Here is a 27,252-nt window from a genome sequence, read left to right on the forward strand (position 1 = left end):
CTCAAATTAGGGTTCAGCTAGGGTTAGGTTTAAGAAAACGGTAAGTCTGAGGGTTGAGGCAAGTTTACGGTTGTGTTCAGCAGCTTGAAGAAAGGTTGGGACATGAGTTTTATTGATTTTGAATGAAGCAAAAAAAAAATGTCTAGTAGCATGTGTACCCATGACCATACAAAATGTCTAATACATGCAGGCTGATGATTGTTTTGCAGTTTTTTTTTTTTTTTTGGATAAATAGCCTAGTTCAGAGGTTTTTATCCAGCCACAGTACCCTTTTGGATACGAGACAAAAATTAAGATTTGGTGACCAAGTAACTCACCAAATGATCATCATAAACTATATGATAATTATGTGGGCCCATAGTGATATCACCTTGAACTCTATTCCAGAAAATTGAATGTTACCAAATTCAAGGTCATTCTTTTGCCTAATATACAGTATAATGAGCACGCAATGAGGTTGACCATAAGAAATTAATAATGCACATCAATTGTTCAATACATTGGTCGCCCCCTAGTGGTTATCAAATTAATCAAATGGAAATGAACCATCAGTGCACTATTGTCAGGTACAAAACAACCATTTTTATTTTAATAATTATCATTTTATTACAACATACACTACAAAATAAAACAATAAATCCCCATGGAAATCACATTTGTCAAAAAATGTCCACACACAATAGTCATTCTTTTTGTTCCAGAAAAGCCCACAATTAAGGATTTACTGCATGTGCTGCAACAGCAAGATAACTGTGCAAGGCACAGTCTGCACTGTTAAATATGAGCTGTTATGCAGGTTTTGCACATTTAAACAAGCCGTTCTATGACCCTTAACACAGTGAAAGAACAAAGGTCTATTTTTCAGAAAAACACATTTTATCCACCACCAAACAACACGATTGTTAATATTTTCAAAACCTTACACTTCCCTGAAGTCCTTAAAATGCTTACATACTGTGCTGCTGTTAAAAAGTGACTCAGTTAAAAAAGACAGATTTAGTCCATAGCTTCATTGTAACATTCATGGAATCGGCAATGCTGAAATTATCACTTGATATGTCCACATCTTGTCTTTTATTTAGACAGACACACGAAACGTGAGGCAGAAAATGAGAGGCTAGCAGGCTTGTTTGGGAGCTCTGTTTAGCTGCAACAGTACAGTCAGAACCACACATGTTGTTCTTAATACAAATTGATGGCTAAAACACACATTCATTTAAAGCTTTTCCCAGAAATATCCATGATACATGTTTTGATGAGTGCCATTTTTTGTTACATTTTTGGCCAGCGTAACTGATTACATGTTATATTGCAAAAGTATCATTTGCAAAAGGTAGTAGCAGAATATTCACACTCTTCCTTTAGAAACAAATGCGTGTGAATCCACAACCCTGGACAGAACAGCTCTTCATGCACTTCATTTTCATGTATCTTCATAACCTGCAGAAGGTAATCTGGAGCAACAGCAACTTGGCAATTAAAGCGGAGCTTTCAAGGGCAACACAGTTACACTGCTGCCAAAAGCAAAGTTAGAGAAGCAGGCTATTCCAACCCCAAAATCTTGCTAATATAACTACCTGAAAGTTTTTTTTTCTGAGTGATTTTCAAGACTAGTCTGATGAAACCCCTATCCTGCCTTCCAAAGAAACAACCTCTTGAGAAGGAGGCTAAAACAACATTTTAAAATCAAGCAAGTACTTCATATGCTATTATCATACCAGGTTAAAAAAATCCTAATTAAAACCATGCTATTTACAGTTTTTGTCTGCACATAAGTCAGTAATTGCGCATACTGACTTCAGACGCTAAACAAGGTAGTCATTATCATTCAACAAATGTCCAGCTTTGATACAGTCCTTCACCCAGGTTTCTCTCACAATCTTAAACTTCTTGGTAAAGACTCTTCTGAGAGTTCTTAATGGCATGATTCTGGTTTCCTCAGCAACAATGACGTGAGACACCCCTTCCACCAGCGTGGACTCCACTGCCCCCCCGTGGAAACGGAACTCCAGCGCCCGTGTGTCCAAACATGTCGAAGGGATATAGCTCTTCGGGTCCCCAACGTCAGAGCAACGGTCCATGTACACTCTGAAGGGTCTGAACATGCTTGTGGGAAGGTCATCCAGGCGGTACCTTGCTTCCACATCTGCGATGGAAGGCAAGTCTTCCTCCTTCACGCGGATCCTCCCAAAGACCTCTTTCAACTGCTGCTCATCCGTGTTAGCCGAGTAGCTGTCCCCGAACTGGTCGTACTCCTTGGCAAAGTGTTCCTTTGTGGGTGGAGACATATGGATCATGTGACGGGGTTGCCACGGAACAACCTGCTTCCTCTCCAGGCACTCAAGCAGCCAGGTGGCCCACACCACGTCATGCTGGTCGGCGGCAATCAGGTTCTTCACCCTCATGTTCTCCACAGCAGCTATCACGCAGTAGGTGTCCTTGCCTGGGTTCTGGACTACGATGCCTCCACAACTGGCTACCCCCTTCTCCAGATCGGCCTTGGAGTGCTCATCATTCCCATTCAATACGCAGAACTCCACATCCTCAAACATGTCAGTCTCTTTCGCCACACCAGACAGGTCCTGTGCCTTAAAATGGTCAATTATCCCGATGGCTTTCTTAGGCTTTGCCACTAGCTTCCGCTTCTTCTTCTGTGGCTCATCATCATTGAGAAGAAGGTGTCTCGATGCTAACTTCCCAGAAGACTTGCTTCTGTACTGCTCCAGGTCCGCTAAAGTCATGCACTGATGCCATTCCTTATCCTCCCTCGTCCTCTCGATCCTGGGAAATCGAAGCGAGCAATTTGTCTTATACATGTCACTGTCGACTATTTCGGCTGCTTTAACCTGAATGATCACAGAATCCCAGGGTTCAATGTACACCTCTGGTTTCTCTGTGGTACAAAGGATCGATGCTGGGGGATCATTCTTATGGTAGACTTTCCAGTGCTTGGCCAGTTTCAAGCCCAGGTCGTAAAGCTCCTTCATAGTGTAACCTGAACCAATGCGGCAAAAAGAATGGAACACCGATGGCTTCTCTCCAGGTTCAGGAGTTTCAGCAACTGCACACAGGAAGTGGGACATCATCCCACCCCGCCTGCCTTTTCCCCAGTACCCCCCGATGATCAGCAAGTCAAGTTCGTCCATCAGGCCGTCCATATACTCTGGCTTGAGCTTCAGCCAACCCTCCCCTCGTTTGTCTGGCTTGTAGATGGACAGTGGGTCCTTCACCATGATTCCTTCTTCCCGGTTGTCAATCGCTTCATTGAGGGCGTCCACCACTTCCTGCATTGTTTTGGCTTCGGTTTTCTGCACCAGCTGCATCCGGCCCTTTATCGGGGTGAAGACCGTCTGAAGCATCTCGTCCCGCTTCTTCAGAGTTTCATTTCCCAACTTCTGGTCATTGAGTAGCAAGACATCAAAGACACAGAAACAGGTCTGCAGTTCAGAGTCGTCAACTAACCTCTTAATGTCAAACTTTGTGCCTTTCTGTATGAAGGCATCAACAGTGAGGTTGTATGCCATCATCTCACCATCCAAGATGCAGTTCCTCACATGGGGCTTGAAGATACTGTGAATGAAGGGCGTCAGAGAACCCTGTAATGGCGAGGCCCCGAACTGCTGTGTGTACTCATAGGAGTTGCGTGTAAAATACTTGTACACATCCCCGTCCTTATGCACCTGGATGCGCTCGCCGTCCAGCTTGGTCTCGATGAAGAAGCTCCGGTTGGTCATCTGCTTCTCCACCTGTTTGACATTGGCGCCTGCCGCCAGCATAGGCCTGAAAGCCGAGAAGAGCCCGATGGACACCTCGCTGAGGGACACAGAGGGGTCATGGAGCTGCCGGCACACTTTTTCCAGGTCCGTGGTGACGTTGTAGAGCTCGGTCGCGTCGCGGTGGAAGACATCCAGGACTTTGCTCATCCCAAGCTTCATGTCTTTCAGAATTATGCGGATCAGCCACATCTGCTCCAGGGGTGTGCTGTGGTTGATCAGGTGCAACAGGTTCTTTTTCACCAAATCCTTCTGCTTACTTGCGATATTCAGAGCAACCGAGTCCAAGAAGTCGTTCACCTCCTTAATGGTTAGATTCCCCTGACTTGTGCACCTTTTCTTCAAAACAAAGTAGGCCATAAGGGCAAAATCCCCAGCTTCTCCTTGCGATGTAGTAGGAGCGCGGTAATTGAGAAGTTTATGTGCTTCAGGACCGTTCTCCGGAAGACCCAAAACATCGATGTAGAGTTTAGCCAGCATGTTTTCCTTTATGCCATAGGCCATCCTCTCTCGCTCAAACGAGGGAACTATGAGACGCATAGCTGGGTAAAATGAGTCTGTAGTGTTTGGGTTATCTTTGTGGAGAGCAGCATGGAACTTTCTCCAGGAATCCAGGAAGTCTCTCAGACACTTAGTTTTATCTGGTCTGAGTTTGGCCTTTTGTATTTTTTCCAAAGTGGTGCACAAATGATGAAAGGGTACTTCAGCAGCAACAGAGCCTTCAGATCCTGATTTGGTGTCCAGTGCTGCTGCCATTTTGACAGGTGACACCTTAGAACAAATGAAAGAAAAGTCATATCACTGTATGCTAAAATGCTTTCGTAATGAAAATGTATTACTTCAAGTTGAAAAACAGTGTGAAATACTGCTGTACAAAAAAAATGGCTGACAGGCCACATTCATAAAATTTGACAGAACATGAAATAAAAATATGGACACAATTTGGATCGCTTTTAAATCATACGCTCCATTGCAAAAATATTCAGTGCAAACACGAATGCTAAGGGAGTGAACTTACCACTGTAGCAAAAATTACTTATGAACATTGTTTCAAGGTATCATTTTTTAAAGTTATTTCCTAACCAAAGAAGTACAATGTGCATTTATACAACAACGGCTGAATTTATTTGTTTGACAGCTATGCACTTATCCAGAGGTCCTAACAGACCATAGACCTTAACTTCTGACATCTAATCAATAAATCAGAAACATGGGCTTTTACACCATTACACCAGTTACATTGTAGTGACACATGTCTGGACTTGCATACAGTAGATCAGCTGAGCCATCTCCCTAGAAACAGCTAGCTTAGCTATCCTCAAAACAATGTTAGTGTGAGCCTTGTTAGGAAACATAAATATTACCTCAGTGTAGTCTAACTAATTTATTTCGTGTCTAAAGCATAGTCTGTGTCGTGTTATTTATTACTAAATTATAACGATTTACTTTTCACAAAGACAAACACACAACAAGCTAGCTAGCTAGCATCTACATAACTGATGTTACAAGTTGACGTTAAGCACGTGTAAATTAGTCATCCTGCTAACAAGCTAGTTAACGTTAGCCGTCCCATATCTGTTGTCAAATTGAACTGTATAATAGTGTAAAGCAAAATGATTAAATAATGCACTGTTGTCATATTCACCCAAGATACATACCCAGCTGTCTAGAATCGAATGCAACTTACATCTGGAAGTGGTCTGTGACTTCTTTTCCTCTTCAGTTAACAAAACCATTTCCGGGTTATTATAGCCACGCCGGAAGCCACCTGTGCAGGGAGTCGTTCTGCAACAACGTATTGGCTTTAGTAATCACTTACCATTTTGCATGAAAAACAATAATATGTTTGAATTAATAAAACAATGTATGTTTGTTGTTTTATTATTTTTATTCTGAACTAAGTCTTAAACTTGCTAATGTAGGTATTTGACTTAAGCTACCTACTCAACTATGCAACAGAGGACCTGCCTCTGCTCAAGGAGCTAGCGACTACCCGGAATTTTTACTGTGAGCATTATCGTCCGAAGTCGACTGATTTGCACAGTGCCGACTATCCCGAAATACTTGAAAACAATATCAAAAGAGAATTTCTGCCACTGAATACCGTCGAATTTCATGATGACAGGAGAGAAGTAAGTATGCATCATGTATAATTTAAATTTTACTTTGCCAATTTCTGACAGTAAGCACCGTTTTTCTGTTTCTCGCAAGTTATTTGGTACCAGGATGAGATAGCCAGCCATTCTTACGATTCCTCCACGTCCGTCAGCGAAAACCAAACCTGCTATGCTGCCCTAAGTACGAGCACATGATCGAGATTGATTCACTGGCAGCTAAGCTTTTAACATTTCTAGTAATAATTAATAGAAACGTCAGCTAACCTAGGTTCCTAACGTTCCATTAGTACGTCTAATGTACCTATCATAATGTGCATGCCTCGCTACATCAAAAGTCTTTTACATTCACCTTAATAAAATGCCTGTAGCTTACATTAGCTCGCAAGCTGACGTGTCAGACAAAATATAATTATATGCATTTTCTATATCACACGCCTCGACTAACATCACCCACCATTAATATGTTATTTAACTCGAGAACGTTAGCCACTGCAGTTTAATACATGGGAAACTGCGGTCAGTATTGGTCATTGTCATTAGCTAGCTGTATCTTCTGATTCCCACAGGCAGAACTTGTGTCAGTTTTTCACATTAGTTTGTTTAGCTCAAAAATGATACACGATGCACACAACTTTCACTAAATAGCTTGTCAGTTGTTAACATGAGAATATTATCGTTGAGATACTTGGTGATTTTCAGCAATAACTGAACTGATGTTATGCGTCGCACTAATTATCACATCTGTATTTATCTAGCATACGTTCCTTGAATCTGAACCTTGAATGGTACTAATCTGGGGATTCGTCTGTTTCTTGAAGATAAATGCATGTTTGCCGAGGTTGTGAGGTGGTTATGCCTTGGGTCTAAGTCTGGATTTTTTGTAATTCAATCTCCTCATAGCCATTTCTGTTTCCCAGCAGAATAGTGGCTACTTTGAGAAAAGTTAGATATGTTCTCAGACCTCCTAGAATATTATCTCTTAAATGTGCTGGAATGCTTTGTGATTAAGCGACCATTGCTTGCAGCGCCAATTGTCCATCCCTAGATGGCAGCAGTGGTGGCTTATTTGCTTATCAGCCTTTTTTGGGCCTACATTATTTTAGCTGTCAGATGGCCGTTCCAATCTAACGGCTGACTTGTCTTTTCAAGTCCACTTGCTGATGTAAGCAACAGATCGGAGCATTACCGATTGAGGCAATAAAATTTCAAACATACCGAAATACAGGTTTGATGGTGCTTAATGGAAAGGGTAAGGTAAGCAAAACGGCAGAAAAGAAACCAATTCCAAGGCGTCTACTCTATTAAAATGTCTTTATTTGTAACAGTGTGTCCGGTGCTGGAAGTGAATGGTGTGCGAGCGGCAGGTTGTCACCGCGGTGTTTTGCGGTGTGTGTTCGCAGGGCGGCGGTGCTGTGAGGAAGGTCCCCGGCTGCGCACGCTCGCTCGCTGGCTCGCTCGCTGGCTGAGATGGAGAAGGCGCGGCGGCTCCGCGGCACGGCCTGGCGCTGCGCGTCGGCAGCCTGCTCCTGGTCGTGGGGCGCGTGCCGCGTCGGCCTCCTGGCACTCATCCTCACCTTCCACCTGTACGGCGGCCTGCTCCTGTTGGCGCTCATCGCGGCCTCGGTGGCGGGCCTCCTGTACAAGTTCCAGGACGCCCTGCTCTACTTCCCCGACCAGCCGCCCTCGTCCCGCCTGTACGTGCCCGTGCCCGCCGGCGTCCCGCACGAGAGCGTCTTCGTTCGCGCCAAGGACGGCATCCGCCTCAACCTCATCCTCCTGCGGCACGCCGCCGAGGGCCCCGCCCCTGGAGCCGGCCCCGCCCCCGGGCCCAGCCCCGCCCCCGCTCCCGGCCCCACCCCCACCGTCATCTACTTCCACGGCAACGCCGGCAACATCGGGCACCGCGTGCCCAACGCGCTGCTCATGCTGGTGAACCTGAAGGTGAACGTGGTGCTGCTGGACTACCGGGGCTACGGGAAGAGCGAGGGGGAGCCCAGCGAGGAGGGCCTGCGCCTGGACGCCGAGGCCGCCCTGGACTACGTCATGACCCGGCCCGACCTGGACAAGACCAAGGTGGTCCTGTTCGGCCGGTCCCTGGGCGGGGCGGTGGCGGTGCGGCTGGCCTCAGAGAACCCGCACCGGGTGGCGGCCCTGATGCTGGAGAACACCTTCCTCAGCATCCCACACATGGCGGCCACCCTCTTCTCCTTCCTGCCCCTGGGCCACCTGCCGCTGTGGTGCTACAAGAACAAGTTCCTGTCGTACCGGCACGTGGCGCAGTGCCGCATGCCCACGCTCTTCGTCTCGGGCCTGTCGGACCAGCTCATCCCGCCCGTCATGATGAAGCAGCTGTACGAGCTGTCGCCGTCGCGGACTAAGCGCATGGCCGTCTTCCCCGACGGCACGCACAACGACACCTGGCAGTGCCCGGGCTACTTCGCCGCCCTCGAGCAGTTCATCAAGGATCTCCTGACGAGCCACGCCCACCAGGAGGCCGCCGAGGGCGTGGCCAGCGTCACCATCATTTAAGCCGTGCAGCCCGCGCTCCCGGCCCGTGCCACCAGGTGGCGACAAAACTGTAACGGAATGTACTTTCAAAAAAAAAATAATAATCTCATGCACTCTTTGAATGTACTATCTTTCTCATCTGTGTAAATGCATCACCAACACAAATTGCGACAAAAAAAAACTAATTAAAGGGCCTGAGGTTGTGTGAAACTGAGTACAGAAATGAATTGTAAAATGCCTTTTCGAGTCCCATTTTGAATGTACAGTCTTCTACGGTTATTACGTGTATTGAGTTCTATTACACCCACATGCACACTCATATTTCAAGGCTCTTTTGAAAAAAATATTTCCAAGAAAGGTATGCCAAGTGATGCTTCATTCAGCGTTTGCAGCCAATATAAAACCGGTGCTATGTTCCCTTGTACTCTTTATAGTTCGTATTTTTAAACTGAATTTTAATTTATATATACAGACAGGACAATGCAGAAAATTAGATTCTATAAAGGTGAAGGCATACCAGGTATGTTAGCTTGTCCGTTAGCTTGACAACAAATACAGTTCCTTTTCAGTGTTTACTGGGGGTTGATGCTGGTGTTGGGATTTCTGTAAATGCAGCATTCGATAGTATAGTATTACTGATGGTAATACTGAGAATGTGAATGTGTTTGCCAGTATTGTCAAGGTTTATGACTAATTGTACGTACTTTTGATAATAAACGGTACAGTGCCACTTGGTATACCTTTCTACAACTGCTGTTTCTCAGAATATAATCAAATGATTCATTTTTGCGACAAATTTTGTTTCAGGGAGGCAACATAACCCTGGCTGTCCTTGAGAAATGGCTTGACCTTGAGGGAACTTGGTCTAGGACGATTTCTAATGAGCAAATTGATTCTCGTTATGTCTTTTATATTCAGGGAATATAACCATGATGGATAACGCATTAAATCTGTTACTGTACCTCAATTAAATATCCTCCATTGCAGTAATAAGTAAGCCATTTATACAGTAATTTATTGCTTTTTTGCCTTCATGATTTTTTTCAGTTGTAGAAATCTTGTTTCTATAAATGTGGGAAACTGATCTGTTGGGGGGTTGCTCTTCTATTATAATTATGGAAGCTTTTTGAGAATATAGATTTTTATTGGGAAGGACTCTGGTTACTGTCAGAGAATTTCCTGGCATTGTTTTTGCTTTTCAGTTATGGTTTTAGGGTGGAACTTTCCGGCTGGTTGGTTATGATTCGAAAGTAAACCTGTGCCCGGTTGGTCTTTGCCCAAATTATAGCCAAAATGAAAATTTGCACACAAAATAGCCATATGTTGATATCGAGTGTGGATGCTCTGCAGCCATATATTTCAACACTTCCATGCTTATTTACTAGCATTTTGATAGAGTTTTAAAAAAAATAGTTTTTAACCATTTTCATATGTCAACCATGTTCATCAACCGGGGAATTGATTTAAGTTCACTGGAAAATGCAAATACTTTTGAGACAGCAATGTGTTTTTTTTTTTTTTTTAAGTTAAAGTTGAAAAAGAAATGACCAAATACAGATTATGCATTAAAAATAATAAAAAGAACAATAATTATACCAAACTTATGAAAAAATCAGCATTTGTCTTGGTTATGTTTATTATGCTTATGATATTTATTTTCCTGCAGTGAAGCCTTTTACATCATGGTCAGATGGTCATATACTGAATATTCACCCCTGATGCAATGTGCCATATATTCAAGTGTGTCTGGACTGTGGTTCATTGCTTTTTAATGGTCTGACTAGTTTGAAGTTTTCAGTGCTGGGTGTGAATGGGCTTCTACTCTCTCTGAATGGTGAGATCACAAGTTTCGGCAACAAGGGCTGTATCTTTCTGGTTTTCGTGACAACTTCTGGCCTTAATGACTTATTAGCCCAATCATTTACGCCGTCTGGCGTTTTAGCTACGTTTCTTGATAAGTGCATGAATGACTGCCGAATAATGTTCTTGTGTCCCTGTATGAAACGTTTTTCTGTGATCTGATCCACGAGTGAACCAGTGTTGGTGCAAGCAGTCGGTTAGCTCTTTAGCCAGGGAAACTGGGTCGAAACAAAAACGTGCACACGTTGCCCATCCCTGGGCTAGGCTGACTGTCCCTGTGTGAACCAACCGTAAGAGTCCTTTAGCCATTCTAATTGTATTTGTGTGTGAGTTCTTTTTTTTTTTCTTCTATAGCTTAAGGAAATGTATTCTTTTTTTTAAAGGCACAATCACAATTTCTGTACTGTAACATGCAATAAATCTCAAATAAGTTTCAGCCATTTGTCCCTCTTTCTCACTGCTAGGCTTTGACACAGTGTATTTAAAAAAAAAAAATTTAAGTGCGCTAGGACTGCGCTTTGATCGTGCATTTACATAAGTCTGCCCCGGGTTTCTTGGTAGCTAAAAAAAGAAAAGTTGACTGTACAGTTCCGAGAGACGTGTATAAAAACACGAGTTTCACTTCATCTTGATGTTGCTTCCTCCTTTGTGTTCTCACACCGCGCTTCCGATGATGTCTCTCCTTTCGGCTGCTGGAGCTGAACCGGGGCTGCAGGCTAGTGCTCCTGTCGTCAGGCTTTCTTCTGGGTAAATATTTTCCTCCCGCGAGCCGCGTTTTGGCGTCGCCGGGCTGTTGTCGCCTCGGCCGGGGCCCACGCAGGGGCGTGCGTTTCCGCTGCGCCTCCACGCTGCCACGGCTTCTGCTTTTCCTCCCGGGCTGAGCGAGAGCCCGGTTCAGCTGCGCCTGGGGGCCCGACGGGAAGCACCGCAGACGCCCGGGGGATCGCGCGCTCTCCTGCCGTCCTTGCGCTCGGCGTCCAGCGAGGGGGGAGAGCCCAGCGGGGGGGGGGAAGCCGCCACGCCCCCGCCATGCCTCTCCTGTGATGCCCCCGATGAGTGCGGAGGAGGTTTCGGAGGGTTCCCCCTCTCCCTCGCCCCCCGCTAGCGACTGCGACTGCCCCCCGAGGAATAGGGGGAGGAGCAGGAGGAGGAGGAGGGGGAGGAGGCGGTCCTGGGCGCTCCTGGCGCTGACGCTCACCGTCGTCGCCGCGGCCTGCGTCTCCGCGCTTTCCTTCCACCGCGTGCAGGCCCTAAGGTCCGAACTGTCGGCCCTGCGCTCCGAGATCCTCCGCCGGTGGGAGGAGGAGAGCGACGGGGCCGCCCAACGGGATGCTGAGAAGGCGGAGGACGGACACGGGGTGAGCCACACCCGCTTTTTCTGTCCGAACGCTGCTGGAGTACTTACATTTCAGCGCGCGGTAAACTCGTTTATAAAAGTTGAACGTTGGCGATGGTGCACCTGGTGGTCTAACATGGACGCCTGCTCAGATGCTTGCTAAATGGGGGCTGACAGTGCAGTCTGAAGAGGTGTTCTGGTACGGTCTGATAGTTCTCTCTGTCCCCAGGAGCTGCTGCGTTCCAGCAGTGGATCAGAACCCCGCCCCAGCGCGAGCAGCCCAAAGTCACAGCAAGGTGAGCTCACAGTACCAAAGGGAATTATGGGCAGTGTTCTGGGCCTTCATTCAGTCTTAATACAGCAATGTTTTTCACAGTGGTGCATAGCTGCTTGGGGTACATGAAATACAGGCTCTCTCCTCGGTTAATGTTGCATGACTTTTGTATAAATCGCCTTTTATTTCCCCAAAAGTGCTGTAAAATAAATTTCTCTGTCATAGAGATGTTCAGATGATCAGTGTTGCTCGATTGAGACTTTGGCCAAAAAAACTGCATAGAATTGTCATTTGTTTCTGTTATAAAAGCGGGAATTTTTACACACAACCACCACAAGATTGCGCAGGCGTTTATTCTTATAACCTTCCCTGAGTCGCTTTCCAAAGATTTCTATGCAACTGTCAATGTTGCTACTTTAAGGTGACGCAACACTAAATTACTGACTAAATAGCCTACTGATCACTCACCTAGCTAACATTTCATTTTAAGATTGAGTCATAAATTCCACTTAACTAACTTTGCTGAGTGTTACTGCTCTTCCAAGCTGGAAAATCTTTGTCATTTGTCAGTTGGTGCATTGCTGCTTCTACAGATTAAGAGTAAACAAGCCATTTACATTTTTTTGATGTTGGTATGGTGAGATTTCTCAAATGCTGTGGGTGTCAAAGCCATTTCCTTATGACACTTCCTGTGCACTGTAGTTCTCACTGCTACGAGTACCAAAATGAGTGCCATATCTGACTATCTAAAGCAACTAATGAGATACTTGTATCATCTCTAATGAAGCTTATTCATTGAGCAAGGGTTGCTACTTGAAGTGATATGCCAAGGCTGTTTACCCTGAATGAATGGCTACAGAACAGAAGGCAGGCTTGCAAAAGACAAACACAAAGACCCTCTCGTTTTGAAAGAAGGCCTTTGAGTCACAATCCATTTGCTTTTCTTATTCCAGAGGTCAAGAGTAAGATTTCATAGAGTAAGGTGTGCCATTTTGCATATGTGATGAATGCGAATGTGTTTCGCCTTTAACCTTTTTACAATGTGTGGTTGTTCGATTGTTCAACTCAATTTCGTGGAATTGAGAGCAGAATTGACCGTATTTGTTGTGTGATGCAAGCTCGTGCACATGCCCTGCACGCTCGCTGACTTCCTCTCCAGCACTTCCTGTTTTTGTCTGTCCTCCTTCAGTGCTCCAGGCCTGCCTGCAGATGACGGGAGACAGCAGCCGAAGAACCACGCAAAGGGGTACGGCAATCCCGCCCCAGCCGGCGCTCAGACGAATTACCACTGTTTGTGCCGTTAATCGCCACAGCCCCACAGAGACGGGCCGTAATCACCACGCTCGGTTCCTCAGAAAGGCAGATAATCTTCTTACGGAGAAACCCATTAACACCCAGACCAAGGTCATCGAAAGTGGGTAGGCGCACGGTGGCTGAGACCGCCATCGTACGCCGGGAGCTTTTTATGCCTCGCAATTAGGCAATATCTTAATTGCAGCGATTTAAAGCCTAAGTACGCACTCGTATCTCGGTCGCGCGTGCGCCTTTATAGTCGGCGTTTAGCCTGCCACTTCGTATTCCGCTTACCGAAGCTCCGTAAAACATGTATCTGCGTGCGCTGTCATGATGACCCTGTAAATCACTGTGGATAAGAGCGCTCCCCCCATGAATAAATAATAATAATAAATAATAATAACTGTCAGGATGTGCTACAGCAGTGCATCTGAAAGTCAAATGTTATGAATATTTAAAGAATGAATGACTCCTTTTCACACAACTCACTAGCGCAAGCAAGCTGCTACGCACATGACATTTACAGCTAATTTACGGCTTTCTATCGTTTTCTGTTTTTTACATCTGTTTTTATTCCCTGCGGTTACTGTTTTCTCCGACGGTACATGCTCTCGTATATCTGTAGGCCTCTTCTGTGACTGTGGCGTGCTTTGTATGTTTGTGGGTCCCCTCAAGTGTGTGGTGGCAGCACACAGCTTCCTCTCTTCTTTCTGTCAATCACCCACTGAGCTGCGATGTATTCAGAACTTGGATCGAAACCTTCCCTACGACGCTACGCCGCATAGGATAGGCACGCTTCATGTGCAGATAGCCCGTTGACCAGAGGTGGCGCTCTACTAAAACCAGATTCTCCGGGTGAGGCCAACCACGCTTACCCCCGCCGGACTCCCAGCCGCAGCGAGCGCGAGTAAGGTCGAGTGGAGTAGATTTTGGGTTCAGTTTCTGAGGGGTGCCTCACCGCACTGCAGGCGATGGCCACTTTAGTTCAACATGTCACATGTGAGGCCTGTATCGTTCGCATCTGGAAATTCATGCATTCAGTTTAACAAAATAAAAGTGGGTCATTGTTGGGAAAGATTCAAAGGGTCAGAGGTCAAAGGGTAAAGGCTGACAGAGGGCTCTTATGCCCCGGTGTCATTTCAGGCAGTTACACAGCCCTCCCCTGGCAGGCCGGGCTCAGACAGGGCACCGCCCTGCAGGAAGAGGAGAACGCCATCCTGGTCAGAGAGGGCGGCTTCTACTTCGTCTACAGCCAGGTAAAGGTGCACTCCTGCACCCGCCATTTTAATTAAGCACGAGCAAGGTGCCAAAGGCACAAATGCTTCAAAAGCACTTATAAAGCAAACACTTTCTTCTTATTATTAAATTTTACATTTATTAATTTGTCTTTGGGCACATTTTATTTTTCTCACCGCCTGCTTTTTTCAAGCATTTATTTTAAGCATCACCTAAAACGTATATCTCATTATGTTAGCGAGTCATTGCGTTCAGTCATCGTGCAATATTGACCACCTGACCCCCCCCCCCTCCAAAAAATAGAAAAATTTAATTTAAAATAAAATAAAAATTAAATGAAATGCTTTTTCCCTCAGGTTTATTACACGGATAAAACCTTTGCCATGGGTCACATTCTCCAGAGGAGGCAGAGGGTCGTGGGTGACCAGCCGCAGGAGGTCATTTTGTTCCGGTGCATACAGAACATGGACCGAAACCATCCCTACAACACCTGCTACACGGGAGGTAGGTCCCCAGATTCGGCCCAACACCAGAGGAGACATAAAGGGGTGGCATTAAGACCCGTGACTACGGCAATGAAACCATCTTCCGATTTACTGTGGTCACAGTTCGCTGCTTTCAGATTATGAACTTTGCATACTGTCATTGAGCTTCCACTGGGTATTTTTGCCCCTCCTTCAACAGTAATTTTGTGTTACACTTTTTACAGATCAAAAATAAGGTTCCAATAAGTTTATATGTAATACGGTTTTGACATCATTTTTTAATATGTCAAAAAAGTCCCATTTCGTTAACATTGCTTTGTATTGCGTCTGTGTTAGTTTTACCATGTTTTAAATGTATGTTCAGGTGCTTAATCTGTAGGGTCAGGGTTAGGTGCAGCAGTGTCCATTCCCATGCTCACAGTAAACCTGACAGGAAAGTAAGAGAGAACCATAATCAAGAGTCCTGCTTAAAAGATGAACTTTCAGGCTCCTCGATACACCCCTCTCTCTCCCTCTCTGCGGCGTCCCAGGGATCGTCAGACTGGAGGCTGGAGACCGGCTCGAGCTGCTGATCCCTCGCCAGTACGCCAGCGTGTCTCTGGAAGGAGACGCCACGTTCTTCGGCGCGGTCCGGCTGGCGTGACCGGGACTGGTACACCAGGCAGCCGCTGGGATGGGTAGGGTGAGAAGAATGAGGACACTCTTTTGAGGGGGGGGGGGGTGGAGATGTATACTGTATGAATAAAAAGAGAAGGTACACACACCCCAATTAAGGAGGCGCTCAAAAAAAAAAACGGGCGAGAAATTTTCAGAAGTGGCGCGCCTTTCTTCATTTCCGTAGTTGCATTTAGGCGTGTCCTTAATGAAAGCGCTGAGGACCGAAAGCCTCGGCTCCTGGTTGGTGAACGCGGTTTCATAAACCTGCGCGGCCTCGACTTCAGTCCCCCGTCTGGCGGCGGACGCCGCCGGGTTCCCAGCGCACGCGTGACGTTGGTACTTCTCCTCAGCGTTCGACAGAAATAGCGCTGACCGCCATGAGGCGCGTAAAAGCAGAAGTGTTCTCCGCACAGCCGTCGGACCGACGTTAACGCGCGTCGTGCGGGAAGTTCACAGCTGGCTGGTTCACGTGACTTGAGATATGCATGGTAAGTTTGCGGTGTCTGTGATGTCAGAGCTATTCCGGACAAGCCACCCTGAAGAGCTGCTCTGTTAAAGGGCCATACACCCAGTATTATTAACTCCCGTTGTTGAACTTACGCATTCGCTTGTAGACATTAGGGGCAGCTCCCATTTCCTTGTCTGAATTAAATGAATTTCTCAATGATTTCATAGCATTTTATGCATTTCATGTAACCTATACAGTACTGTTTCTGTGTATTAAGTAATTGTTTCTTATTTATTGTTACTCAAGTTATTTTCCATCTTTTGAATAAATATTCCACCTAATACCTGAGTGAGAGAGAAACGCATATACACGACAGATGCTGTTTTGATGGTCTTGCCAGTAGATGGCAGAAATGCCCTGTCATTCTGATATGGATAATATGGCTTTGGTACAGAAGGTAAATTGCAAACGCTCAGCTGTGGGGAGGAGAGATGCAGAAATAAATAATAAATATGTAGTCATCTGAATATAAATCATATCAGCATAATATCATCTTAATTTAAGAACAACATGTGCTAAACTGGCTTATTTATTATTATTTATTGTTTATGTATCATGCATTCATCACAATTTATCACCATGAACGAAATAGACAGCAGAGCATGATGTTACGGCAGATAACCTTGTTAATAATAATGCGAATAGTGATAATATCCAAATAATATAATGAAAACAGTAATGACATTAAAGTGGTTTCATGTCATCCTAGATCCCCCAGGTTAAATGGTCAATGTATTCTGATACATTGGTTCTGTGCTGGTTCTAAGCTCAACCCATTTCATCGTAGTCAATTGATGAGTCAATCGCAGCATCATACTTGTTCTTGCTCTGGTGTGTCCGTGGAAGCAGGTGCTTGCACTGTGACATACAACCATGCAGACCAAATTGGAATTAAATACATTTTGTATCTTCTTTTTTGGGGCTCAGAAAAGATATCGGTCCCGGGGACAGTGATTGGTTCAGTCTGAAGAAATTTACAATTCCAAAATTTTAAAGTGACAGAGTGAGAATGGGGGACAGAGGTACACCATGAACTGAGAACGGGGGCCAAAGAAAACACACACACAAATACACACCTCAGTTATTCAGCACACATTCATACTTACCACACTCAGTCAGCACACACACACAAACACCAGACTTATTCAGCACACGTCCACACACACCACACTCTTTCTGCACACACACTGAAACACACCCCACTCATTCAGCACACACACACACACACACACACACACCACACTCATTCAGTACACACACACACACACACACACACACCACACTCATTCAGTACACACACACACACACACACACACACCACACTCATTCAGTACACACACACACACACACACACACACACACCACACTCATTCAGTACACACACACACACACACCACACTCTTTCAGTACACACACACACACACACATACACACACGCCACACTCATTCAGTGTACACACACACACACACACACACACACACACCACACTCATTCAGCACACACACCACAGTCATTCAGTATACACACCACACACACACACACACCACACTCATTCAGCACACGTTCACAACCACACTCATTCAGTATACACAAACACATATACCACACTCATTCAGGACACACACATCACATTCACTCAGCAAGCACACACACACACACACACATACACACCACACTTATTCAGCACATGTTCACAGCCACACTCATGCAGTATACACACCACACACACACACACACTCACACACACCATTCAGCACACGCATACAAACACACACACATTTTCAACGCACATAATACCATATGTTTCCACACCACGTGCACTCTCACACGCACACACACGCACACTCACGCACACCCACACACACACACACACACACACACACACACACACACACACGCGCACACACACACCACAGTCCTGCTCCATGACTGCAGTTTTCTCATACCAGAGGGACACGGCACACTTCATTGCTCTCCAGACACAGTGCGCAAAGCAGCACTCCACACAAGCGCTTCAACAGGAAATGTCAAGAGGCAAATGAATATTTATGATTGTTTTACATACCATTTAATAACGACCTTAAATTTCATGTACCTGTGTCCTTTCTAATATTGATGGGGTATGGAAAACCAACATGCACGCCATTAAGTCTATCGCACTACTCTATCTGAAAAGCTGTTGTATGCATATATTTTATACTTGCGTAATTGCAGTAATTCAAATTAATTAGTGTCTCGTAATTAATACAGGCCTACTGTATTATATCCATGCAGTTTTTTATTTATTTCATCTGTGTAAATATACATACATTTTGTAGCTGCATAAAATAGGCTAAACACAATGATCACATTGCACAGGTATTAGTGCCATGTATGTGAGGGAGGCACATGATCGCATGAAGAGAAAATGAAAAAGATAATTACACGTTATTTTCTTCTTTACAACATTGCTCAGTATTTATACATGATGCCAGCAATCTCCAAACTGCTTTTCCACACATAGATTTTTTACATTTATTTTTTTTAAATAATGGCTTAGCTTCCAAATAATATGCCACCAGATGTCATAATTGCCCATAGTGTACAAAGTTGCTGTTATTTTCCTTTTCTGTGGGAACTTAGGCATTTTAAAAGGTGTTTAATGTTTAAGAAATGAATTGTTCCCATCAATGTGTTTGATTTTTTAAAGTTGGTTCAGTGTTTAATGGTAAATGTGTCCAGCTAATTTGCTTGCTGCATTGACATGGCATCATCTCCTGGATGCTCCAAGTGATTAGTGTAAAAGAAACAGCCACCTGGTCACAGGCATTTATAATAAGCATGCACCAGATTGGTCTGTATAGCACGCTATTTGCTTTGGAAAAGCTTACCTAGGTGTTCAGAATCAATAAAAAGCAGCTTCATCGATGTGGACGTTACCACAGTTCACTGCACGGTAAGTTATGAAGATGCTAGTGCGTCAGTGTTTGCACAAACGGTCTTTTTTTCATAAGAAGTTGTTTCAATGTTTCCTGAGGATGTGGCTGGTTTCACGTTACCATTGTAATATGTTTCCTTGATTAACATTAGTATGCGTGAAAAAAACCTCCATATGCGCATTATAGGGCGTTTCCATTTACTGTTACAATTATACTGACTAGTATATATGTGATGGGGCAGGGGACACCCTACTGACTGGGACCTGCTACTCACAATTTTGTATTGCCTCATGAATTCATCCACCAGAGTCAGCGCTTAAATGTTCAGAACTCAAATACAGACCACTGGGCACATCAGTGCACCAACGACCAATGACATGGCACCAAGATGACCCATATAAAATGGATTGAGAAACGGCTATTGTTCTTTGCCAGAAGAACATGTATATGTGTGAACGTGGAGAAAAGAATGGGATGTAATATATTGCAGCAAGACTCCTGTGTTCCTGTGCTGCAGAGAAAAATGTTCCCACAAAGGCAAAAGTCTTCGCTGTTAAATTTTCTGCTGCAGGTATTGTGAATCTAACCTATTATGAAACGGCACTGTGGCCCAGCTATCGAGCAATCTTAGAGCTTTTTTATTCTCTTCATGTCTCCTGCTTTTTTTCACTATCTCACTCAGAGAGAGAGAGGCTGGATGAGGTCCAGCATAGGTCAGATCTCTATCTCCTATTCTGCACTTAAAAAAAAAGAAACCGAATGACTTGTGGTGGAGGTAGACGCCTCCTGCATATCGATGAATGTTTTGTTTGTTTTTTTTTCCTTGTCTTCGTCCATCTGAAAAGAGATGATCAGGTGTTAAAAAGGCTGCAACGCCACCACAACCTGCATAAGGGGACACCTCAAAGTCTGCCAAGAACACTATATACAGCCACTCACTCCCTGTGCGCTTTTTGTGTTTTCTTGCCATTACACCCAGGAAGTTGGAACCATGACTTGAACACAACACAGGCTTGTGCTTCCTGCTTGCTGCTCTGCTGAATGGAACCAGCATCAGAACGCCTCCCCCTCGAAATTCCACTGGAGCATTCTTCTCAATCTATATTTCCTTCTGCCCTTTGAAACCCAGTCGTATTCTGAGTTTGAATTGTACTTCAAACCTGCAGGCTTTTGAATGAAGAATTGAGTTCATAAATAGACAATTGTATAGGTGTTCCTTTGAATGGCTTCACTTTCATGTTATCAGACCATGGTTCGTTCAATACTATGTGATTTCTGAAGGTGATTCGCAAGGAATGTCTTGTGTCCAAGGCTGATTATTACCGTTCCAGCCACTTCAGGGCTAGCAATGCAGCTTTGTCATTCCATAAGAATAAGCCTTGTTGTATTGAGATTGTCTCTGCTTACTCATTGTGCAATGTGCATGTGTGTTTATGCTACAACGATTGAGCTTGGTCATTTTTATATATGTCCATCCATCCATTGTCTATACCCACTTATCCCAGGCTGGGTCACGGGGGATGTTGGAGCCTATCCAGCGTGGATTGGGCGAGAGGCAGGAATACACCCTGGACAGGCCACCAATCTGTCGCAGGGCACACACACTATTCACTCACTCACTCACTCACTTGTACCTATGGGGAATTTTGAGTCTCCAATTAGTCTACCAGCATGTCTTTGGACTGTGGGAGGAAACCAGTGTACCTGGAGCAAACCCAAAATAAAATGAAAACTTAAAAGTGTTCAACATAATTCTGGGTTAACTCTTGAAATTAGTAAGTTTACTACAACAGCAAGCAATCAGGGTCAAAGCACGAGGCCTTCTGGGTGGTCCCTTATGATTGGTACAAAACCACATCACGTGTTCCACCCTCCGCTAGACTGGACTGAGAATGAAAGAGACAGGGAAACACAGAGAAGGGAAAACACACATACTGAGACGGACAGGTAGAGAGAACAGGAGGAGAGAGAGAAACAGAGGAACACAGAGACAGATTGAGAGAAACAGAATGGGAGGAGACAGGGAACAGAGAGACAGAGAGACTGTGTGTGTGTGAAGGAACAGATTTAAAGAGCAAGAGGCAGAGAAAGGAAAGCAGGCAAGGAGAAACAGAAGGAGAGAGGGGCACAGAGTGCTATATTGGGGAGGGGGAGGGGGAAACTACTCAAAGATGGAGTCGTGCAGCGTAGGGAGGCCCAGGGAAAAGAAAACACACACACACACATGCACATACTGACATAAATGAACAGCAAACATTTGACGGGTTTACAAACAGATCATGCAGCTGGCATCTCAGATGCCTATTCAATAGCACGGCATGGGGATTGACAGGCCTAATGGGGGAAAAGTCTCCGGCAAGATGCCGCTTTGCTCTGAAATTAAATCTTTGCTCAGTGCCATGGCAACCACTCATGCGTTGGCGGAAGCTGATGTCATTCTTGCCTTCACTCAGCTAGAGCAAAACCGTGGCTCAGATTGTTAACATGTCCAGCGGAGATTAAACAGGCGATGTGTGTGTTTTGTGTGTGTGTGTGTGTGTGGGTGTATGTGTGTGTTTTGTGTGTGTGTGTGTGTGTAAACTGAGACTCATTCAATCACGCAGGCACTAGAGGGAGGGTCACACGTTAACTTTGAATTAGAAGAACCATTTTCCCATCATAAACATGTAACATCTCAACGTATCTTTCTTTTTCAATTAATTCCTTTCTTGTGTGGACTTAAAATTAAAATATTTTTTGAGTCTTCTCTCCAGACAGCTGGGTGGGGGCATCAGACCTCATTCCTTATTGTTCAAACCAACGAGGTGTAGTGCAGTTTTGTCCTGAACAGCAGGGTCTGCTGTGCTTTTTAAGTGGTGTGTGTGTGTGTGTATGTGTATGTGTATGTGTGTGCTTGCATGTGTTATGTGTGTGAGTATACGCTTTTGTGCATGTGCATGCGTGCGTGAACGTGTCTGTGGGTGTGTGTGTGTGAATGCGCTTTTGTGAATGCGTGCATGTGTGTGTTTGTGTGTGCTTTGTGTGAGCTTGCGTGTGTGTGTATGTGTGCGCATGTGCATGCGTTTGCGTGCGTGTGTGCATGTGTGTGTGCGCGCCTGTGTGTGTGTGAAGGAACTTGCGATTCCCTCAGGCTCAGATGAGATGTTCCCCACCTTGCCAGAGAGCTGTGAAACTTTTCCGTTTCTGTTTTTCATCTGTTCAAGAGATCTTCATCCTCTTTTCTTTACCCTACTATCTTTACCATCATCCCTGGATCACATAACCTTCCCTGTTGTTAGACATCAAGTCAACTTTCATCTTTCGCACTATCCCACCATCTGTCTTTATCACGCAATCACGTCATCACCCCATCATCCTTACCTTTATCCCCTTACCACCCCTCTATCACTCTATTTCAATTATATCATTCTCTGGTTCCCCCTTTTCTTTTCTCGCTCTGATGTGTAATCATACAAGTTTTTTTTATATTTTCAGTTCTTCCTGGCTTTAAATATATCATGTTACTTGATTGTTTGGTATGCTTCCTTAACTGTTTATTTTATCTTTAAGTTGTCAGTTGTAATGACATAGCTGTAATGACATTGACTGAGAAAAATAAATACATCTGGGAGTGATACTACTGTGTGAAGACATTCAGTTTGAATATCTAATAATGGTTTTATGCATGTGCCTTGTCGAAATGCTGAATGTTCATGTGAGGCTTGGATACCTCTCTCCTTGCCTTCACCCCCTGTCTATCTCCTCTGTTCTCCCTCTTGTTTCAGTTTTGGGCTCTCAAGTTATCTCATTTGTTCCATCTCAAGGTTCTCATCTTTTCTTTTTTTCCATGCAATCTGATATTCATGTGTTCCTCTGTTTTTATCCTCTAGCCCTCTGTCCTTTTCTGCCATTTTCAGTCTTTTTGCTCATCTCGTTATCCCTGTTTATTCCTCGCCATCCTTCCATTTCTCCCACCTATCCTACTTTCCCCTCTATTCCTGCCCTTTCTACTCTCTCCCTCTACCCATCATGTCTTACCCTTGTCCCTTTCTTTCCTTTCTTCTCCATCTCTGTACTCACTCCACCGTTTTACACATCTTCCTCCATCCCTCGCCGCTTTTCCCTCTCCCCATTTATCTCTCTGTCCCTTCTTCTCCCCTTTGCTCTCCTTCTCCTCTCCCCTCATCCCTCTTTCCTCTCCTCTGGGCAGTTCTGATTAATAACGGGGGACAGAGGTGATCTCTGAGCTGGATTAGGCCCAGACATCCTCTCTGTCTCCTTCACCACGTCTCCGCTCGCTGCCAGGACGTTGGCTGACCGCACGGGCTGGCTGCCATTTTGCAGGTTGTTTTGGAACCGTGCGACGTGATAAGATTGAGCTGGCACACAGCCGGTCTCCCTGGTGGTACTGTCCTTAGCTCTAAAACCACGGGGCCTGGCTGGAGCAGGTCCTCAGGGCTGAAATCTGTACGCACAGAGCAGGACCTCAGCTTGCCAATTTGTGGAGTCGGTAGGAGTTCTGACCCAGAGGGGTTTGGGTTCAGATAGTGGGTTTGAAACTGTAGCCTTGAATGAATTCTTCCTGTGAAAACACTAGATGTAAGATGGAAGTAACTCTAATGTATGCTATTCATTTTAGTTAGGGTGGGATTTATGTCTTTTTTTCATAATATTTGTATAATGTTGGTGCAGCTTTTTTGAATAAATATGTAAATTTGTAAACTAGCTTCTGAAGCAAATCGGAAGTGTTTCCTCTAGAAATTAATATCAAACATAAAAAATAATCATATAAAGAAATTCAATAAATTTCTGAATTATTATTTTTTTTTTGGGGGGTGGGGCAGTGGGGTTATTTTTTCATGTGCTTCTTGTTGCGTTACTTTCCTTTTCCAAACAGAATTTGTGAGAACGGTTGCGCTAGACCTTCAATTATGCATGCGTTTCTCCACTGTCGCGTGGAGGCTCAGTACTGGAGCGTTGAGGGGAGAGGGGCTTCTTTCTGGGGTACAGAAAAATGGAGGCTGATTTATCAAGGAGTCAGTGCCAAGACAGCGTGATGAACAACGCGTCCAAATACAGTTACGTTCTTCAAGGCCTTCAGCTCGGACAAAAAATAACAACTGAGAGGCAAAGAGAGCATCTTTGGTATTGGTTCCCCCCTGCCACGGTTCTGCTTTCTGCAATGCTCGTGCCCAAATCTGTTTTTCATTTTTATTTTTTATCCATTTTTTACAGCACGCTTTTCTATTTTTCTTAGCAGAAAGAGTTTTTTTGTTTTTTTTTAAATCAGAGCCAGGGGCTTAACAGTGCCCTGCATTTGAGAACAATAGGCTGTTCAACGCTATCATCATAATATGTCCACATCAGTCCCTTCTTGCACTGCATGATGGGATTAAGATACTGATAATAAAATTGCTTTTTATTTTTCTCCATTTTACGAGGGGGAGGGGGTCAAGTGAAACCGAACAGAGAATCTCAGTTCTCCAGTAATGATTTTGACATTAACTGCGGGCTTTTGCCAAAATGTTTTTCACTGTTGTGTTCCCAGGGCTAGGATAACCTTCCATATCTGTTTCGATATGAATGAAGCAGGAAACAGACACATGCTCATCAGCACTACCAGCTATCAGCCTTACACATGTAATCTAATGTGACAGAGCCCTCTGCATCCCTCCTGCTGGTCCATGTGTGCACTGGTTGCAGCCACAGCTTTTCAAGTGCATCTGTTCAATCTTTAGTCAATTTCATGCTATATAACCTGTACCGCAAACTTTTATTTTATTGCTATTTCATGGCACTGTGTGTGTGTGTGTGTATGTGTTTGCACGTGTGTGTGTATGTTTGTGTGTGTGTGTGTCTGTGCGACTGTTTCTCAGTATATTTACTGGCACTAGTATCCTGCTTCTCTTTTAGCTGATTTGTGATAGAAAGCTGTGCATTGTGGCGTTCTGTGTCCCGATATTATTTTTCCAAGTTACTCTCCACCTCTGAGTCAAACTCATTCCCTCTTCCTCACTCTCTCTTTCTTTCACACTCTCTCTCTCTCTCTCTCTCACACACACACACACACGCACGTGCATACACTCACACGCGCAAACAACACGTGTCCGCGCGCACGCACTTTCCCTTTAAGAAGGCGTCCTTCCTTTTTCCCGCTGGGATGATTCTGGGAGTCCCAGTGTGTCACAGCTTTGTTTCGGGGGGTCCTCTGGGAACCGGGACTGGGCTCTGTTGGGTCAACTGGCTGCCTTTGTCATGCTGATGAGGAGCAGCTACACTGCTACCAGCTGAAGGGGGTGGGGGGTATGGTGTGGATTGGGGGGGGGGGGGGGGGGGGGGGAGCAGAGGGAGTAAGACTGCACAAAGAGCGCCACTCTCGTTCCGTGCCTTGTGGTTTTTGGCGCCGGAGGCTGCCATTACTCCCGTACCGTTCGGGATGAGTCCGGGGGGGGGGGGTTACAGGCGTATTATTAACAACCCCAGCTCCCCTCTACCCTCTCAGCTCAGAAACTCCACTGACACCCTCACCAGCTGCTGGGCTTCTGCTAAGCAGTTGTAATTAGAGATTGGGTCTGTCTCTCTTTCTTTACCCCATCTCTCCCTCTCCCTCTCCCCCTCTTTCTCTCTCTCTCTCTCTCTTCCTCTGTCTCCCTCTCACACACACAGATACACGCACGCTTACTACTCTTACTCTCTTTCACTGTCTTCCCAATTACCCCTCCTCTCACTCTCACATTGTTTCTCACTGCTCCTCCCACTTTCTTGTTCACTCTCTTGCCCTTCTCTCTACTGCTCTCTCTCTCTCTCTCTCTCTCTGGTGGGCTGGCTGTGGAGGGTCTGTGCATATGGGACTGAATGAGGGGAGAGCTGTTGCTGAGGAGGATCCGTGATTGTCTCTGGAATATTCCCCGCTGGACAGGAGAGCCTCACCTGGACACCGCTCGGCACTGCGAGGTAGGCGGACCGCCGGACGCGTCAGATGAGTCTGTGAGGTCACGAGTCAGGCCTCGAGCGCTGCTCGATAGCAAGGTGCTCCGTACCCGAACAAACATGTGCTTTTTTTGTACCAGTCAAAGAGAAATCTGAATCTGTCCTCCGTAACTCAGTTGTGCATCTGTATATTTTTGTTGATATTCAAATTGATTTGTCGGGTCCAATGGGCCGTTGCGTTTACTCGTGAAAGCCTTCAGGTTCCCGCTTTGGTCGTTCTGTGGCCAGGCCGTGCGCTCCAGTGTGGGAATTCAGGCTCTCTTCTGCCGTTGCGGTCCTTTTGTTATTCAGATTTAAAGCGTGCTTGTGAGTCCCGCTCAGAACCAATTGAATTGGACAAGCTCTGTTTGTTTGCACAACTTCCTGCTGCAATGGGACGTGCCTCCGGGGTGTCGGTAGGGCACCGTGCCCCTTTCGGGGGGTGCGGGGTGGACGACCCAGGGCTGTACTTCCCAGATGCTGAAGTGGGTACTGAGCGAGTCTGATGTGCACACGAGCTCCGTAAAAGTTTAGCGCGGACGGAGCCTTTGAGACGCCGCTAGAGGCTCGTGAAGGGAATCCAGGGGCACAGGGCTGCAACACATCCTTTACATTAACCTGATTTAGGGTCGGTTTCTCAATGACTACGACTACCAGCCCCCCCCCCCCCCCCCCCCCCCCCCCCCCGAATCTCTGAATGTTTACCGCGGTCTGGAAGAACACACCAGGCCAATCGAAGCCCATCTGCTTCCTGAGATTCTGCACGCCAATCTGGCAGTGAGATCACAACACGGGCCCTATTCACCAAACACACTTTGCACAAACGGCCCCCTCCCACCACCCGGTCATGCAGTGCTTCTTGTGTCTAAAAACATTATTTTAAATAAGTTATAAGACAGAGGCAGGCAGTGAGGGAATACTGTAGCAATTTAAAATGTAGCATTTTTTATGGTTATCAATGTGCCTTTGGTGATGGTTTTATTTTAAAAAGTTGGCATAAATTTCACTCCTTTTTCTCCTAACCACATACCCCCCTCCAAAAGGACCTTGGGGAGCTGAACAGTTGGTACAGTAGGCTGCTTAGTGCAATTCAGATCTTAGCTTATCCACCATAGAAAAACAAAGACTCGGTTTTTTTTTTTTGTTTTTTTCCCCCCCCTCTCCCTGGCACTGAATTGAGATGCTTTCTTGTTGTGAAGCAGCTGTGTCACAGAGCAGACAGCCTTTCTAAAAGGGTTCAATCTGGCCGCGCTCATTCCTGTCCAAACGCTGCTCTTCCCGGCGTCGGTGGCGGCCGCAGTTCGTGTGATGAATGTTTCCAATTCTCCTCAGTGTGTT

The 27,252-nt window shown here is 45.4% G+C and overlaps 4 protein-coding genes across 5 annotated transcripts in view; 3 read left to right on the forward strand and 1 right to left on the reverse strand.

The window, feature by feature from the left end:
* Nucleotides 1–855: 855 nt before the first annotated feature.
* Nucleotides 856–5,525, reverse strand: lig4 (ligase IV, DNA, ATP-dependent). 2 transcript variants are annotated; one of them, XM_035409514.1, is made up of 2 exons: nucleotides 5,461–5,525; nucleotides 856–4,544 (listed from the first exon to the last, which is right to left on the reverse strand). In XM_035409514.1, exon 2 carries the CDS (start codon nucleotides 4,527–4,529, stop codon nucleotides 1,806–1,808), a length of 2,724 nt encoding a protein of 907 aa, XP_035265405.1. In that variant the 5' UTR covers nucleotides 4,530–4,544; nucleotides 5,461–5,525; the 3' UTR covers nucleotides 856–1,805. The 2 variants fall into 2 exon arrangements, with proteins under 2 accessions (XP_035265405.1, XP_035265404.1); XM_035409513.1 differs by having other exon boundaries at nucleotides 5,432–5,524.
* A 27-nt stretch (nucleotides 5,526–5,552) lies between these two features.
* On the forward strand, nucleotides 5,553–10,694 carry LOC118223250 (protein ABHD13-like). Its single transcript, XM_035409515.1, has 2 exons — nucleotides 5,553–5,905; nucleotides 7,291–10,694. Exon 2 carries the CDS (start codon nucleotides 7,358–7,360, stop codon nucleotides 8,417–8,419), a length of 1,062 nt encoding a protein of 353 aa, XP_035265406.1. The 5' UTR covers nucleotides 5,553–5,905; nucleotides 7,291–7,357; the 3' UTR covers nucleotides 8,420–10,694.
* Nucleotides 10,695–10,819: 125 nt separating this feature from the next.
* On the forward strand, nucleotides 10,820–16,330 carry LOC118223251 (tumor necrosis factor ligand superfamily member 13B-like). The gene is made up of 6 exons (XM_035409516.1): nucleotides 10,820–11,616; nucleotides 11,824–11,890; nucleotides 13,058–13,114; nucleotides 14,305–14,417; nucleotides 14,754–14,901; nucleotides 15,413–16,330. The coding sequence occupies exons 1-6, from the start codon at nucleotides 11,302–11,304 to the stop codon at nucleotides 15,523–15,525; spliced, it is 813 nt and encodes a 270-aa protein (XP_035265407.1). The 5' UTR covers nucleotides 10,820–11,301; the 3' UTR covers nucleotides 15,526–16,330.
* Nucleotides 16,331–25,517: 9,187 nt separating this feature from the next.
* myo16 (myosin XVI) overlaps nucleotides 25,518–27,252 on the forward strand; it is a 133,617-nt gene continuing 131,882 nt past the window's right edge. Inside the window, exon 1 of the mRNA XM_035410344.1 lies at nucleotides 25,518–25,899. The gene's annotated coding sequence lies outside the window, so the exon portion shown is untranslated. The remainder of the gene's footprint in view (nucleotides 25,900–27,252) is intronic.

The sequence above is a fragment of the Anguilla anguilla genome, chromosome 3, assembly GCF_013347855.1.
Source record: "Anguilla anguilla isolate fAngAng1 chromosome 3, fAngAng1.pri, whole genome shotgun sequence".
NCBI lineage: Eukaryota > Metazoa > Chordata > Actinopteri > Anguilliformes > Anguillidae > Anguilla > Anguilla anguilla.